The 17,565-nt window shown below is 32.8% G+C and overlaps 2 protein-coding genes across 15 annotated transcripts in view; one reads left to right on the forward strand and one right to left on the reverse strand.

Moving 5' to 3' along the window:
- The first annotated feature begins 892 nt into the window (after positions 1-892).
- On the forward strand, positions 893-7,471 carry LOC145972436 (uncharacterized). Of its 3 annotated transcripts, XR_014439162.1 has the most exons (7): positions 893-1,343; positions 1,424-1,716; positions 1,994-2,143; positions 2,222-2,336; positions 2,862-3,045; positions 5,327-5,427; positions 7,145-7,471. XR_014439162.1 is itself a non-coding variant. In XM_083101048.1 (6 exons), coding segments are annotated over exons 1-6 (957 nt in total). In that variant the 5' UTR covers positions 893-1,130; the 3' UTR covers positions 5,329-6,087. The 3 variants fall into 3 exon arrangements, 2 of the variants coding, with proteins under 2 accessions (XP_082957174.1, XP_082957173.1); XM_083101048.1 differs by lacking the exon at positions 7,145-7,471 and having other exon boundaries at positions 5,327-6,087; XM_083101047.1 differs by lacking the exons at positions 5,327-5,427; positions 7,145-7,471 and adding an exon at positions 3,121-4,389.
- Nachra3 (nicotinic acetylcholine receptor alpha3 subunit) overlaps positions 5,031-17,565 on the reverse strand; it is a 73,930-nt gene continuing 61,395 nt past the window's right edge. For 8 of the 12 annotated variants that reach the window (XM_083101036.1, XM_083101043.1, XM_083101042.1 and 5 more), the window contains 9 exons: positions 14,277-14,386; positions 13,177-13,357; positions 12,255-12,370; positions 11,784-11,952; positions 10,326-10,462; positions 9,801-9,959; positions 8,533-8,715; positions 7,726-7,942; positions 5,031-7,338 (listed from right to left, as the gene is read on the reverse strand). In XM_083101036.1, coding sequence (XP_082957162.1) covers positions 7,141-7,338; positions 7,726-7,942; positions 8,533-8,715; positions 9,801-9,959; positions 10,326-10,462; positions 11,784-11,952; positions 12,255-12,370; positions 13,177-13,357; positions 14,277-14,386 — 1,470 coding nt within the window. In that variant the 3' untranslated portion in view covers positions 5,031-7,140. The remainder of the gene's footprint in view (positions 7,339-7,725; positions 7,943-8,532; positions 8,716-9,800; positions 9,960-10,325; positions 10,463-11,783; positions 11,953-12,254; positions 12,371-13,176; positions 13,358-14,276; positions 14,387-17,565) is intronic. The other 4 variants (XR_014439160.1, XR_014439161.1, XM_083101044.1 and 1 more) reach the window with 4 other exon arrangements.

Below are 17,565 nucleotides of genomic sequence, written 5' to 3' on the forward strand. Positions count from 1 at the left end.
ATATATATATATATATATATATATATATATATATTTGAGAAACAATACAGATTGCGGATGAATCGATAAGTCTCGCAACGCGTAATCGTCTCTCTGATCGCGCTCGTCGTCTTCTATGTGTTATATTTCTCGCGGCTCGCCAAAGACTAACTCTCGACCGACACGTCAGCTCGTCCTCGAAGTCGATCCTTTTCGCAAGTAATCTCAAACATAAACATTCGAGTACAGACTAGAAAATATTCTAGAGTCTGAAACCGTTAAATATAATTTAAGTCCCTACAGTTCGCAGTAATGAATGTCTGTGTGTGTGTGTGTGTGTGTATGTTTGATTGCGTTTCAATAAAGATTTATTGTTACAATATAGTTTCATATTTATTAGAAGTTAATTAATGATTCATTATTAATAATTATGCAAATTATGTTTCGATACTAATCGTAATCATAATATTTAAAAAAGAAATTCGATATATGAAACGTTTCGCATCATTACTTTACTACTCGAATATTGTCGTGCGATTAATAATAAAATCGTAACATGTAAACAATAGCGCGCTATTGTAACAAAATCTTTACATTGTCGATAATAAAATAAATGATTTGATACATAATTTGTCATATTTGAAACAGGTACATAAAAGATTTATACATTTTCGATAATAAAACAATAGCTGAATGACCTAAAATATTCGTATGATTTAAATAACTCTTTTAATTGTCTTCAATATAATCAAAACGGCCGGTAATATCATCAATCTTCTATTATCTCCGGACCCACCGGGCCCACTTGGTGGTCACGAAAATTTACCCAGGGCTGTTGGTCTTTAACAGTATTTCGTCGGTGCCGCAATCCATATGAGAAATTCGCGCCCTCTTGCGAGGGAAGGGAGAACTATCAGCTGTCACTTATCATATGATCAATGGTCATACCAGGTTATACCTCTGCGCATACAACACGCGTACATTTGTATATAAGTATATAAACGAAGTAAATAATAACGAAGGAGATAAAATATATAAATTTAAGTGTTCTTATATATATATTCTAATTATATACCGTTGGTATCTTGTTACGCACATTTGACAACATTGTTATATTATTATCACATATTGTCAGACAATAAAAATGCAGCATGTATGAACGAATCGCAAGTAATTGGGCCTTTGGCCAGTATTCTCTGCTCGATTCAACGAATTTTCTGCCTTTTTTCCCAAATTTATGGAACAAACAAGCTATCGGCTCGCGTTATTCAAATGACACGAAGGTACGAGACACCGATGTACTCGTTGGATATCTTATTCTATTCTGGGTGATACTGTATTTTCTCTACGAGAAATGTTTTAATGTGAGTTTTTAACATTTTAATATCATAATATATCTTTTGTTCGAAATATACATGTATTTGATATTTATTTGTGTTTACAGTCGCTATTTAGGCGTATGCGCTTTCCACTGGTACAACGAAGCAGGATAATCAGGGCAGCATGGAACTGTGGATTCTGTTTCGGTAGTGTATGTTACATGAAGTCATCAGCTACTCAAATCTTGAATTTTACATCCCACAACCTGGGAATAACATATCAGGAATTAGGGCTTGCATTGCACAAGAGCTTTTACTTTCATCAAGCGGGAATCGACATATTGTGCTATGGTGCTTGGATGAAGGGCTGTGCAAACTTACTCTTTGCGTCTTTCATCTTGAATCCATATCAGCAAAAGTAAACCTTTCAGTTAATCAAATAATCAGTCACCATCTTCTTGAGACATATTCTTTTGATTATTTATTTCTTTATATTTTTATTTTCTTTAGTTTTGTCCCTTTCTACTAATCACTCTAAAGATCTTTTTCACAAGTTTTGAACTTACTTTGATTTTTAATTTAATATTATTTTTTTTTAATTTAATATTATATTGAAAATTGACACAATTTTTATTTTAACATTTATATATAATATATATAAAAAATATATATATATATTTTTTTTTTCTTCACAGTTATAGGTGGTGTACAGTCACAAGTACTTTTTTACTATACAAAACTATTGACATTGTGATAGTTAATGTTTGTCAAATGCTGTTATGCATTTTTCAAACCATTGGACGACCAATTTGCAAGCTGTTATTTTTATTCCACTGCCTAACTTGGTCAGTATATGTTAAGTAATTTTGATATAATATGAATTTACTATATAAAAATAAATCTAATTATATGTCTGTTCATAGGATGTATTTGTACTTGTATTATGTGCCTATATATATGCTTTGGTCAGAAGAAGTTGAATATGCAAGGGCCGAACCTGGTTTATGGCTTTGGTTTGCAGCAGAGTGCCTAGATTCGGTATCTCATATGTATCTTAAGTATTCATATCTTAGATAACGAAATTAAGAGTTACTACAAATTCAAATATGAACAAATATTTAAAAAAGAAAGCTACATATACAGGGTGATTCTGAACAAACGTTTGTCTTTAAAATATCAAATTCTTGAATGAATTCTAAAACGATTTTTCCTCTTGCAAAATTTTGCCCGGAGCTTAGTTTTTAAACTATAGAGGAAAATAGTTAACTACTTACGGAACGAGAATGTGTACGCACACACACACTGATTGTTACAGTCATCGCGTATAGCAATCAGCTGATCGCGGCGAGCGCCCCACGTAATCGCCTATATCGCGCCGTCCCTGCCTACCTCTTGTCCTCGTTCCGTAAGAAGTTAACTATTTTCCTTTATAATTTAAAAACTAAGCTCCGGGCAAAATTTTGCAAGAGGAAAAATCGTTTTAGAATTCATTCAAGAATTTGATATTTTAAAAACAAACGTTTGTTCAGAATCACCCTGTATGTTAATTTAAACTGTGATTAGGTATGGTTAAGACTTATTGGACATGCAAAAGCTACACATTGGCTCGAAATTTGCCTATTTCCACCACCGACGCAAGAGGCGATTGAATTAGCAGGTATTCATAAAAGGCATAAAGAATCTTTGAAGAAATTTAGTAACAAAACACACGCAGCGAAGAAAATTGAATTATGGCAAACTCTAGTATGTAAGTACCTTCGTTATTTTTCATTTAAAATCTGAATTAAATTATAGTTTGAATAATGTGCTATTGTATAAACAGGCGCGATGGCAATTAAAAAGAAAATTAAAAGGATTCGTCAAGCTAAAAATAATATAGATGTATCAACAGAAGATTCTAAAAATACAGAATTGCACGAAACAAATATATTAAACGACGAGTTAGAGGAGGATTAGTGAATTTATACAATTCTGAAAAATAACATTTGCGGAATTACAACAACAATTTACAATACGAGCTCTTTAAACGAATTCATTTACACTATAAAAGAATAGCAAATATTGTGATGTCGAGAACATCGAATTATACGAATTTTTTTTAGAATTATATGTAAATTGTTTTATGGCATATAATTTTCAACAATTACTACTTTCTATTAAACATATATATGTAATTCTACATTTACATATTATTATAAATTAATAGTGGAACACAAACAAGCAAATAAATTATATATTCTCGTCAATGCAATGAGAAAAAAAGATCAAAATAATGCACAAGACTATATATTGTAGTTTTTATATAAAATTAAGTTTTATTCGAAAATTTCATAGATATATATGTGTTTATAGAAAATTCAATCAGTTTATACGTTTATAGTTTAATAAGACGTCCCAACAACAAACTAAAGGTAACTAAAAATATAATAGAATTAAGGGCATTTTTTAGAGATATTTGAAAATTGTTATTTATCTCGTCAATTGTTTTGTTGATATGACTCAAAAGACTTATGCTAGTCATATAAATAATACACATGATATATCTGTCATCAAATAGTATTCTTATCCATGACATATATGTTTCTTTTGGGGATTGTATGTAAATTCTCAAAGTGGCAAAATTATGAAGTACATATATATATGGCTTTATATTGTTAATACGAAATTGTGTTGTTATGTAATTTACGTATTTATTATTAGTTATATATTGATCAAATTGAAACATTGTCTCTAATTTGCAGTAACAGATTGATTTGATCAAATCATAAATTCGATTATGCATCGAGTAAACTTGGTATCCATTCAAGTTATCGTATCTGTTTATAAATAGGAAGTGTAATGCAAACATATTGCATTACATGCGTTTGAACAACAAAACTATGATAACAGTTTCAATGATAATATTAGAAATGTACTTAATTTATATATTCGAGTTTCATGCTTAAAATCGATGAATGAAATGTGCCTGTTATTGCCTTAAAAGTAGAACTCTTTTTTATGTTAGAAAAAGTACAATCTGTTTAAATTATGTATTACGTATCTCTCTTCTAAACGTAAATAAATGCATTGTCTTTCAGTCCTGAATAATGTAGATATTGTCTTGTTATTTTTAAATTGTTGGAAAATGTATCATGTAAGTAAAGACGATGATAATTATAGATAAGTTTAATATCGATCCCTTATAGACATACTCATAAAATATTTTGTATTGTTTTATATGTGTGTATATTTATATTCACGAATTTATCCTGCAGTCAGAAATGTAACTTGTGTTAGTTATCATTACACTTATTTCGGTAAAATATAATTATCTTATTATTTTTACATTCTTATTCGGTAAAATATAATCTTACATAAAATATAATCTTATTATTCTTACAGTCTTATATTTTTTTACTCTTTGGTCTTTGGTTGATGACTCCATTTATATTGTCCGTTAAATAAAATAAAAAATAAATATATATTTTAAAAATTTGTTTGAATTAAAAAATATATATTTTTTTCAAATTTATTTTAGTAATAATGACGAGTCTATTAAACAGTTTGCTATCGTTTGCCATATTATTCATGAATCGTGAAGAATAATCATTAAAACAATGGTGACACTTTTTCGCTTGCTTCCTTTTCTTTCCTTATAAATAAAATTTTGTACTGTAATAGTAACAATTTTGAAAATGATACAAACCTTGGAAGAAACCTTTGTGTATACGTTGAAGAAAAATATTATAAAGATTTATGTTATTTATCGACAAAATTATTATATTTCGATTCCAAAATGATACATCACATTGCAGGGTTAATAAAACTTACAAATTACATTCATCACGTAAATTATCTATCTATAATTAATTTATTTAATCGCGCCGATATACAATCTAGAGTCTTTTTTTTCATACTAAATTATATCGAAACGTACAAAGTATCAAACACGGCGAACTACTGTCTCATGATCCGATTATATGTGTGTCTCGCTAATAATAAATTATCGATCGCAGTACTTACTGTTTTCTTTTTCTCTTTTTGGCAAGAATAACGGCAGGCCGCCGTTGTTGACGAAACAAATTGGAATTTAATGCTACTGTAGGAAGACAATAAATCATGGAAACGCTATCAAACAATTCTCGCTATCGTATGTATATATTACGTATTCCGTCAAATCCGTTTAATAAATTGCCGACTGTATCGGCCAGTGTATGGTGCTGGAACAAATATAATTACGAAAGTTACTCTTATTACAAACATATACATTATGAGCAATAAAAGTTGAGTCCTCTAAACTTCCCTTCTTTTAGGCCCAACCTCTTCTCTGCGCCGTGTAATCGATGCAGATATATTTAGAATTTCATTTTTTATTTACTTTTTTTTTAATATGAGAGAACACGCACTTTCGTTCTTTGTGAAAATATGGCCCCATTGTTACAGGCTCGATGTAGTGTGTTGGAAAATGTAGTATTCCTTTTTTTATTTTCTGTGTGTTCCTGAGTCTGCAACAGGCTTCGTACAATTTCGTGCCATTTGCATTCTTTGTCTCTCGATATCTCTTTTTTATTACATTCACAAACATCTTTTGTACGAAAACAATTTAACACTGCAAGGTATATTTTATTACTCGAGTTTTTCGCATTTCCAAAGTAGCCTTTAACTGTGTACTGACAAAAAAAATAATGTTAATAAATGTTATCGTGTCTATATCGAAAGCATTGCAAAACGCAACTGGCACGAAATAGGTACTGTAAGATCTTTCTGAATTAATTCTACAGTATATACGTGTTTATCCTCCCTTTATCTACTATATATATTCACTTCCTTTATTAAACTTCATTATAATTCCCTAGTCGCGAAACACAGGCCGCATCTGAATCCGATGATGTTAAGATAAATTCTTCTTGTTGCTCAAATTTTATTGTTTATTTTATCATATATGTAATATAAATAAAGATACTACTTATTATCCTAAAAAATTCGCGGCGATTAACTTGGTCAGCAATAATTGCGCAAACATACTTGTGAAATAAAAAATTTTATATTTTGACGTATATTTAAAAATGAATCTGATTAAGCCGTTTATTTTATCGATATTAACAACTTTAATTTTTTCCTATTTAATTCGAGAAATAAGAAGATATATATCTTGCATATACATCGGATTGTGTATTACCTACACATTATGAACTTCTTACACCGTCCATGTGCTACACGGAATCAAACGCGATCAGCGTGCAAATAGTTGAGACATATTTGTTGTCGTGATACTCCTTTCTTTATCACTCTCTATGCGTTTGCGCAAAAAGTTTATTCTCCGCTGTAGCTCGAGAATTCTTACTAAGACGACAAAATCAACGCATGCAGATATGACTGTAGATCACTATTCTTTATATAGGTCCCTATAATTAATTAATTAATTATATCGGCCCAAGAGTACCTCGCTCATAGACAGTAATTATTATTATTAAATCATTGAAAAGAATGCAAAGAATATTAACACAATATCGCTAAAATCAATTTCTAAATTCGAAGATTAGAAATCTATTTGAGAAAAATTCTGATTCCTTTAATTCATCTACCTATACAAAAATTCCTAATTAACAAATATTCTGAATTTATAGCGAAGTAGAGAGAGAGAGAGGAGTATAGAACACATACTGTGCCTTAATAATAAGAATTCTCTGTTCGGCAGCGACGCAACGATATACATTCACGCAAAGGTTGAAGACTTGGCGAGGCTTCAGTCTCTTTCGGACGTTAATACGTTTCGTTAGTCGTATTTGTCATAATAGATTGTTATGTATGTGTTCGCATATGGCTTTACACGCACGGCATTAACGTAATTAGTAATTGTCCCTCAGAGGCTCGTGACGATGTGTGGCTTGGCAGTGGTGGAGGCGATCTCGGAGAGTCGTACATCGATGGGGATGCGATCGTCGTACAAGGTCGGCGCCTGTAATATAATCCCAGCCGTGCCGACGACTACGGCTAACGTAAAGATCCAGAGGAATAGTCTGTCGAGCACCATCGCGACGTATTTCCAGTCCTCCTTGACCTTAACCAAATCATCGATGACAAAATATTAGCTTAAGTCAACGCGTTTTCTTAAGTTAATCGCGAAGTGACAAATTATTGAAATATAATATTTCATATATGTATTGTAATTGTCAGATAATATATAATAGCTAATAAAAATGTAAAGTGTACTTAATCTTCTATAAGAAAAAAAAAATATCGAGATATCCAAAAAAAATTGATGTAAAAAATTATGAAATATTTCAATTTCTTAAAACATCTTACTTTTTTGTATTTTTTCGAATTTCTGAATATGTATTATGTCGATTACAAACGAGGTATTCTGGGTACGTGAATATGAATGTAAATTACATGTTATTATTATAATTACATGTTATTTGCGAATTATGCGAAATTATATAATTACTCTAGTGGAATCCTCTTCTCTTTTTGTATGATCGGCGATAAAGCGGATGCCTTCTATGGCCTTGTACAATTCTGGGCAGTGATGCCAGTGGTGAAGCGTGTTGCAGAGAGCGTCGACGCTCTCCTCTGTCGGGAGCTGCGGCGGTGGTGGAGCGGTCGTTGCCGCTGGCGAACCGTGGATACGGCATGTACTTCCTAAATTTACTGCTTCCAACTCCCTGAGTAGATAATACATAAGTTGCAAAACAACAGTGAATCATTACCTTGGATTTAAAATAAAGATTGAGAATAAAGAAGTATCCCAAAACATTGATGAAAGATGATATTGCGCAAAAACGAGTTAACAATCATCCATAAATATTTTAAGTATATCAAGATACGTGAGAATATTTTTCATTTCAGCAGTTAATTTTGATATATTATCTTCTTCTAAATTTTCTGACGTATATTTTAGCGCCTTTCACAGATAGCATTCGTTCATTGGACTATTTTTGAATTCATCGATTTGTAAAAATTATCTTGTAATGAAGAATTTCATATCGTCAATGCACATTTGTATGATTTATCTCTTTAATAGTTGTCTATAATAATTGATACAAAGATGTATTTTTATTAGAATAAAATGGAAAATTACTACATATTTTTATCTCTTAGATTATGAAAGATGTAATAAAGACATATATCATAAAAACATATATCATATAAAACGCAAAATTGTAACAATCAAATGAATGTTATATTTTATTTTCCGTCATATGTAAAATGTATGTATCATTTTGCATCGTTCCGAGAATATTTTCGGACGTACCGAGGATGCAGATCGTCCCGTGAATCGACACTAGGAAAAAGCACAGAGGACTCGACCAACTCCGAGGCCGAAGACTCGACGAACAGTGATGGGTCTCGCAACTCGAGACCATTGCATGTTCTAACCATCACGCGATGTCCATGATGCCCGCCCATGCTACGCTTGTCTATCTGGTACTGCGGCCTAGAGTGGAAAAACAATATCGTTTACCTGACACGTAGATTCAATTCCGTCTTATCAGATCCGACTCCCGAACTATGAAAATAATTGCGTTGAGATTTCAAATATGATTTACAGTCAGTGACTACATACATGAGGTATCTTTTACGTGTATTTTTTAAACTCTTAATAATTAGATTAGATAAATTATTTCGTATGAGAATGGTTTTCTGTATCCATAGTTCTGAAATCGATTCATCTATGAACAAATAGAACCTTCGCTCATCCTTATTATACACCCTTATTATAACAGCTATTTAAGCTCAGTGCTTACAGCGATGAATGAGCTATTAATTTGTAAAATTTAGCACGATATTCATGGCTATGCACATGCTCCTAATTTCTAGTTTGACAGAGTTGCAATTTCGAAATGTATCATATATATAATATTAAATCAGAAGAACTAACAATTTCATATCAATATATGACAGCCATGTGACAGTGCCTAATTCGGTGGCAGTATCGATAAAGCATTTTTATTAATATTGCGTATAAGATGAGTGTCACACGAGAACACATAACGTGTCAAAAATATGTTACACATCATAAAATAAATTTCCTGAGGAAAGATGTGATTATAACACTATCAAAGTTCAATTTTGTTACTTGATCATTAAAGAGAAATTTAACTTATAATTTTATATCATTTCAAATTTTTAATAATATTAATTTAAAAAACAAAGATATATATATATATATATATATATATATATATATTCTTTTGAAGAGATTTACATGGCATTTGAATATATAATAATACTAATTTTTGCACCTTACAATAAAATGAATGACATTTATTTTGTCCAGCAAAACTGATATGAAAGGATCTCACTAGAAATCAGGAAATTTCATTTGTGATAACAGAGCGAGGATATGTGGCTAAAGATCGGCATACACAATGCAACGCGATGCACTGTGGTGTTAAATATTTGCAAGTATGGCGTGACACTAACGTCACGTGCACAGGGGAACACTAATGAAGTGCTTTAATGCCCATTCTGGCGTGATTCCAATGACCAGGCCACAAATGCCGGAAGAATATATCTTGCCTGGAATCGTAATCGGTTCTCTGCGATGGCGTATTATACCTGCGCATTACCAGCAACCTTGGCAGAACGTGGATGAACACTCGTCGGACCCACGGCGCCATTACGTGGGTCTGCGGTGAACGGAAGTGAACGTTGAGAACCACCACTGTTACGCATATACTGCAAGAAAAAAAACAATGCAAAAAAAAACGTTCCATATATTTTTCTTCCTCTTTCTCCCCTTCACTCTTTTGCTCCTTTCTTTCTTTTTATACATTCCATATATAATTACAATTTAATTACTAATTTTAATTTTAAATAGCACAAGTTATTTTTTTTTTTTTTTTGTAAGACAGTCAGAGCAATAAAATCGTGAATAATGCGATACATCGGCAAAAAAGAGCATTAAATTCTTCTATATATTTTATTTAATTATTTTATTTAATTAATGTTAAAATGGTTGCACTAATTTAACATGACGTTTGATGTACGTATTTTGATTACAATCGTCTCCTACGGTCGCGGTGACCGTTTGTGACCACGTACCTGAAAGTGTCGAGGATCATAGTGAAGAGGACGAATTTACCGAGAAGCGGTACCACGAGCGATGTGGGTGGGATGATTTCAGCCAGCAAGAGGAAGAACACAGTCAGCGACAATAGAATCGAAATGGACAGGCTGACCTGCGAGGGAGAGACAGATTTTCTCGCATCATAATATAATTAAATTATCGATAAAAAATCCTATAAATAAATGTGTTTTCTTTCTATGTTAAAAATATTACATAAAAAATAGATATTAATACAATAATCTAAATCTAGATTTTTGTTTGAAATTTATACTCTGTCTCTTAAACGCGGCGTAGCATATCTCGAACGCTTGTATATAATTATTCTATGTTTCACAACGTTTCATTTATAATAGGAGAATTTAATGGAGCGAGATGCGCTCGCTACATCTTATTGTTAGGAGGGAATGGGGCCGATTATAGAGAGTATTATCTCTCCTTCGCATTGATCTTGCACGCCAAACATACGAGACACGTTTAAAGTTGCTTTACTCTATCTTCCTCGTATTCCCATTGCGTATTCGCCGATTGTGCCGAACGACCGGCAACCCGATAACCTTTCCTCCCTTTTCCTCTCCTTGTTCAACCCTCCTGCCGTGAAGAGGATTTCTCTATACCTTCCGCTCGACGACAAAGTGGAACAATATGTCTGAATTATATAAGCCGTTAAACGTGATATTGATACTCGAGGGGTCGAGTGTATCTTACAACAATTTAAAGACGCAACATCGACGACGAAAAGGTCGCGATCGCAAATTAAATCGTAATGACGCGCGAGCTACACTATTCCGATTTAATCGAGTCAAATTGTTGCATTTGCAAAATTAATTCCGAGCTGCGACTTTGCCAAAGTCTCCGAAGACGTATAAAGAGAAATGTCACGATAAGATCGATCGCGAATTAAATTGTAATGCGCGAACTATACCGTTCTATTCTGATCTAACCCGATAAAATGCACTTCAATGCAAAATTGATTTTTTTTTAAACATATATCGAGGCTTTTAAGAATATAATATATCGCGGCGAGAAAGTCGAGCACGGATTAGACTTCATGAGTTTTATTCTGATCTAATTCCGATAAAATTTTCGAGCCCCAATCAATTTCAATTATACTCTTGAATTGAAATATCTGGACATTTTAAAGATGAAATGCTAATAAAAAGGGACCGATTACACTCTTTTTTTCTTCTCGATTTAATCCGAATGTAAAATATTTACGTATCCAGATTTATTTTTTTCTCATGTTCTTAAAATAAATTATTTCATTTCTGTGCCATTTCAGAAATGGAATTTTTCGACAGCAATTTTTCAACATGGAGAAAAAAAAATGCAAGCGAGATAAATTATATAAAGTACGTATACATCGCAATATATTAAAAAAAAATTGAAAAGGAAAGAGTTTTAAGAGCGATCTGCGTCGACTGTGAATTAATTACCTTCTCTCCACTATCGCTTGGCAGATAAAACACCAACACCGTGAGGAATGATATCCCCATGCACGGTATTATGAGATTAACGGTATAGAACAGAGTCTTCCGTCTCATGGTGATGTTGAAAGTGATGTCGAGGTAAGGCTCGTCGCAACACGTGTAAAACTTCTCGTTCCTGCAATTCGCATATTCGCGCGCTTCGCTTTAACGATCGATATTATACATTAATCGCACGTCTCATGCATTTCTCACAACCTTCTCTTCGATCCAGGACCAAAGTCGAGATATTATTAATATTAATGCCAATTATTAATGAAGTTATTATTAAATCTAAGTTAAAAAATGACACTTGGAACACGATGTAAAAATCCAATTCTCTACCATTACTTGTAATCTGTTAATAGAACGCTGTATTCGTATATCTGCGTATTCGAGAGCCAAATGCAAATAATTTAATTATTAGCTGTATATACGTACCTTACAGCAGGGACTTCTAATATGTCCCATTCAACGGAAGTATAAAACTCCGACAGATCGATGCCGATGTCGACGACATTGCTGCCTCGCATCTCGTCGATGTGTCTAAGATCGACCTTAACAGTAAATTACTAAAATTTACAATGCATTGTTGATATCGCGATGCTTAATGTCCAATCAATCGATACTTAGCGCACGCCCTTTTTCCGCCGATGAAACTTATTTCTCGCAACGAAAATTATGCGTACATTACTGACGTTAATGAAATATTTCAAGCTAATAAATCAGCAACCAAGCAAATATAAAGCATTAATGTAAGATGAAATGATGTAACATCGCAGAGATACTGCGAGAGCTTTCTTTACATAACATTTAATATTTAGGTCAAACAATTCGTCTGGTGACCCCTTATCGGTTCTATCGCGACGACTCATTTATACTGCGTAACGGTCGCCATTTATACTCGCAATTGTGAAGTCACACGTGAGTCTCTAACAAGCGACATTTTGCTCGATAAAAAAAAAAGATAACAAGCTATACGACCCCTCGCTACGCGACGAGTCTATAACCGACGACTAATATTCTCGTCGTAATGCGCTACAAAAGTCACAATTGTCATTTTCAGAATATTTACGATCGCTTTAACGAGATCTCCGCGAGATCTTTCTGTTGCATCAACAAAGCGAGATCTTCGAGTCCCCGAAATTGATTGGATCAATCACCTAGAAAGGTGTGCCAGGTAAGAAAAAATATCTCTAAGGAACGAGGAACAAATTGTTTAATATCAGACTTTGCAAAAATTATCGTAAATATCTTTTTATGTTAAAGGACTTTCTAAAGATCGTCGACGATCCAATTGTCGATTTGGATAATAAAAGAGATATTTTTTCGAAACACCTGGAGGATATCAGACTGTTCTCACCTGGAAGCCGTCGTAAGTCCACGAGCCGAATTTCATTACGCACGTCTGCTCGTCGAAAGGAAAATATTCGACGTCAATCTCGCAGGAAGACTTATAAATCGCCGGCGGTTTCCACTCGACCCTACCCGTATAGTTGAGAGTCGCCTTCGTCGCCAGCGTCACCTCGAAATTACCGTCGGCGCTGTCGAATGTAACACATATGATTCCCTCTCGAATTCACGACTCTGCGCTTAAATATTACGTACGAGAGAAGGAAAAACGGCGAGTACAATCGACCAAAGTTGGGAAGTAACGCGTTACTTGTATCGTTACCGTTACTTTTTTTTTTTCGATAACGATCGTTACTTTTTTCTTTCTGTAACGGTAACGGCAACGTCGTTACATTTTTACAGTAACGGTAACGAATTTAACCGTTACTTTTATCGTTACTTTAATTCTGAAAAATCTATTCCTATTACAAAATAGTTTGCAAATATTTTGGAAAATTATATACATGCATGATGTTTTTCTCTGTATTCATAAATCTAAAATTTCTAAATTACAATAAATGAAAAATTGAATATGAAGAACATCAATGATGGAATAATTTATAATTATCGAATATATAAAAGTAATAATTATATTTTAAAATCAATTATATATAATAAATACTATAAAATAATAATTATATTTTAAAATAAATTAATTTAATTTTTGTTACAAAAATTAATAAATATAAGACTCGAAATATAAAATTAAACAAAACAGTTATAATGGCAATACGAGTCGAGTGTCGATATTATAACACATTTATTTATAATACAATCAAATAAATATTGATATTAAAAGAATACAAAGAGAGGATAGCGAACGTTTCGACCCTATTTTTGGGTCATCTTCAGCGCGAAAGTATATAATAAAAGATAATATAATGAAAAAAATAATAATTTTAAAAATAATAAAAAATAAAAAAAATAAATAATAAAAATAATAAATTTAATTTTTGTATTATAAAAAGTAACGAAAAAGTAACGAATCGTTACTTTCTTAGTAACGAGTAACGGTAACGCGTTACTTTTTCGAAGTAACGTTCCCAACTCTGCAATCGCCGTTGGCCTTACTTGTTGTATAAAACTATATCGGGCCTCCATATATGATCTGACGGCACGTGCAGCATCTCCACCCCACCGTATTCTTTCGGATCCCACGTCAACTTGTAATCATACCATGACTGCGAACAAAGAGTCGATATTATCACATTATTCTTTTATCGTTATCTATTATATTTATTATATTTATTGTCATATTTTTTTCTTATATCGACGCATGAATTGGCACTGCACTCATCTTTCTTCGCTTTGTTTTGCAGTGAAGAAAGCTTCTTTTATATTATAATAATCTCTCTTTGTTCCTGACAGAATATCTTTAATTTCGCACTATTTTTATAATTGTGTAAGAAAATATCGAACGTGTAACTATCAATAATTGGATTATTGTAGATAAAATCGTCGATAAATCTGATCGAAAATTTTCTTTATTTAAAAGTGCAAACTTAATCTTGCTACGTTGAATAAATATCGCGAAGCTACTTTACATCTTTCGCGATTGCGCATAAATGTGTAGGGCAAACGCTTTTCTTTTAAACTCGATGTGATTTATTCAACAGATTTAACTATCGTATCCTACTTCATGTATTTAAATGGAAACCGACAAAGGATCATGGTATCGGGAAAATCAAGCTGAAATTACTTTACGAACACTAGACCGTGACACCGAGGCAATATTTTGCAACTTTCCTCATTGAGAGTTAAGGCTGAAACGCGGAGATCTGCATACGGTGCGCCAAACTTCTTCTTCTCTCTTGCTCGTCCAGTTCAGCCGATTAAAAATTGCATCCCGCGCGCTTTATTAAAAAATTTCTACATCGTTGATCTATTCAACTTTGTAAATGATTAAAAGCTTGTTTAATTGCGATAAGATTAAATAATGCATAAGATGAACATTTTATATTATGCAGCGACTCTCTTTCTCACTGCTATGTATTGTGGAAATTTAGGAGCAAAGATTTTCGTTCATGATACAAGTATTAATATTTATAAAGAAGTTCTTAAGATGTATGGGATAAATTTTCACGGATTTTCGCACACAAAGCCAATATCTTTCTCAATGAAAACGACGAAAAAAGTAATCGCAGTATTTAAAATTATTTATATCTTTATGCAATTATGCTTTGAATTAACATCTCATTAAAGTCGACTTGAAGAACGCTACAATTCTTTATTTTCATTTTTTAAAATATTTTTAAAACTATATTTAAAATTGACAACAGTTTCAAAGCTTTCTATCTTCGATCGATAATTGTCATCAATTCTTCTCGACGTTAATGTTGAGAAAAAATTTCTCCAAAAAATGAAATGAATAATCCGTAATGAGTGCACATCACCTGTTTATCTCGAACACCTCGTGAAGCTTTGATACGAGTACATTGTGCGCATGCAAAGACACAATTGCTTTTATTACTGGCACCTTTCCATTTAACGGAATGTCCGCCGATATTGGAGTCGCACTGGAAATGCGATTTCCTTGGGGCGTAGACACAGTATTATGCGTGCGGCATGTTGAATATTAACCCGGAGCCGAAGTCTCCGTTTACAGTGTGTATATTTGCCGGATAGAATATTACTTATGCTGTTGCACAGAGCCGGATATGACATGCGCGCGAAATTTGGTCGTATGTTTGAACCGAAGGTAACGCTTAGTTAAATAGCGAGTGCTACTCCACTCCGCGAAGTAACTAATTAAATATTCATTGCAAAATGTGGTACACGGCGGAATTTTCATAATCTTCGATATTTGCAGCTCCGACTTGCCATAAAGTCAAGGATCAAATTTAACCGCAAGTGATTCTCGTGTTTGTAACGATATTTTGTATCGATCACAGATTCTTCGGGCGTGGCAAATTTTTTCGTGGCAATTGTAATCGCAATATTAATTTTAATACAAACGTAACGCAAATTATGACAGATGCAACATGACATTTGTCCTGTTAAACTTGTCACGTGGATCGATGTTATTACGATTCCACCACAAAGGTCATGTAACAACAATGTTTGTAAAGTTACGTTTAAAGGTATTAATATTAGTTTTATACAATTCATTACAAACGTAACGCAAATTATGACAGATGCAACATGACATTTGTCCTGTTAAACTTGTCACGTGGATCGATGTTATTACGATTCCACCACAAAGGGCATGTAACAACAATGATTGTAAAGTTACGTTTAAAGATATTAATATTAGTTTTATACAATTCATTACAAACGTAATGCAAATTATGACAGATGCAACATGACATTTGTCCTGTTAAACTTGTCACGTGGATCGATGTTATTACGATTCCACCACAAAGGGCATGTAACAACAATGATTGTAAAGTTACGTTTAAAGGTATCAGTCGTTCTACAAAATCGGCGGACACGTTATTCGCAATGCGGACATTTTTGGCTAAGTTGCGCCAGCACGAACCGGTTAATCGCGTCGATAAATCGCGGCTAAATTAACATTTTCGTGCGCAAACTTCGCGATAACATTAATGCGTGACGGATCGTAGGAGATACCCTGAACTTTCTCTTCTCGCCTAGTAACAACATGGGGTAACTTGTTCGAATCTCCGAAATGTATGCATGAACATCAACGATGTACTTAGGTTTACCACGTAACCCTAATATTTGGTGTGCTTTTGCGCGCCAATGAGGTTTCGTTGGTTTGGACGACATGTATAATGAACTAATAATAGAAGTCGCCAGTTACGGGATCGTGAGAATTTCCATAACATTTTGTAAAATTTAACTTTGATTCGGATCAAAGTCAGTTATCTCGTCAGTTTCATCGATGTAATCAAACTGCGCAACTGAAAATATGTTATTTTTTTCTGTTTTAATTTGGATTTATTTCTTTCAATGATTACTCAACAAAAACTCGATGAGGCGAATACGAGCCGTCGAGGACTCGAAATGAAGTCAGGATAAATCGAAATTTGTAATAAAATTGATTTCAATTTCAACATGAATTTCAATTTATTCGAACTTTACTTTTATTATCAATCCTGTTATTCATCCTATTTTATTTTTTTTGATTGTTTTTCAATTATAGAATAATTAAAGTCTCAATATATCTGACACGTATCTGACAAGAAAAATATGACAAAGAAAATTTAGAACAAACATATTAGAAAAGTTATGTAAAGTATGACATACAAACGAAATTAAAATAATGCCAATACGATAATCTTAAATGAAATAATCCCAATGTACTAAAATTCTAAGATACAATTTCGTGGTTTTTTTCTGAAAAATATGACAATCAGATATTTATATATTTTTTGTCTAGGTCTCTTCTTTGAGTTCA

The sequence above is a fragment of the Camponotus vicinus genome, unplaced genomic scaffold, assembly GCF_025532165.1.
Source record: "Camponotus vicinus isolate PSW18456_S1 unplaced genomic scaffold, iyCamVici1.0 SCAF_5, whole genome shotgun sequence".
Classification (NCBI taxonomy): domain Eukaryota; kingdom Metazoa; phylum Arthropoda; class Insecta; order Hymenoptera; family Formicidae; genus Camponotus; species Camponotus vicinus.

What these genes read in the sequence shown, in the direction of transcription:
- LOC145972436 (XM_083101047.1), top strand. Translation starts at nt 1,131, where the DNA reads ATGTATGAACGAATCGCAAGTAATTGGGCCTTTGGCCAGTATTCTCTG. An exon ending in TCTACGAGAAATGTTTTAAT is followed by an intron (nt 1,344 to 1,423) that starts GTGAGTTTTTAA and finishes TTGTGTTTACAG; the next exon opens with TCGCTATTTAGGCGTATGCG. An exon ending in ATTATGGCAAACTCTAGTAT is followed by an intron (nt 3,046 to 3,120) that starts GTAAGTACCTTC and finishes TTGTATAAACAG; the next exon opens with GCGCGATGGCAATTAAAAAG.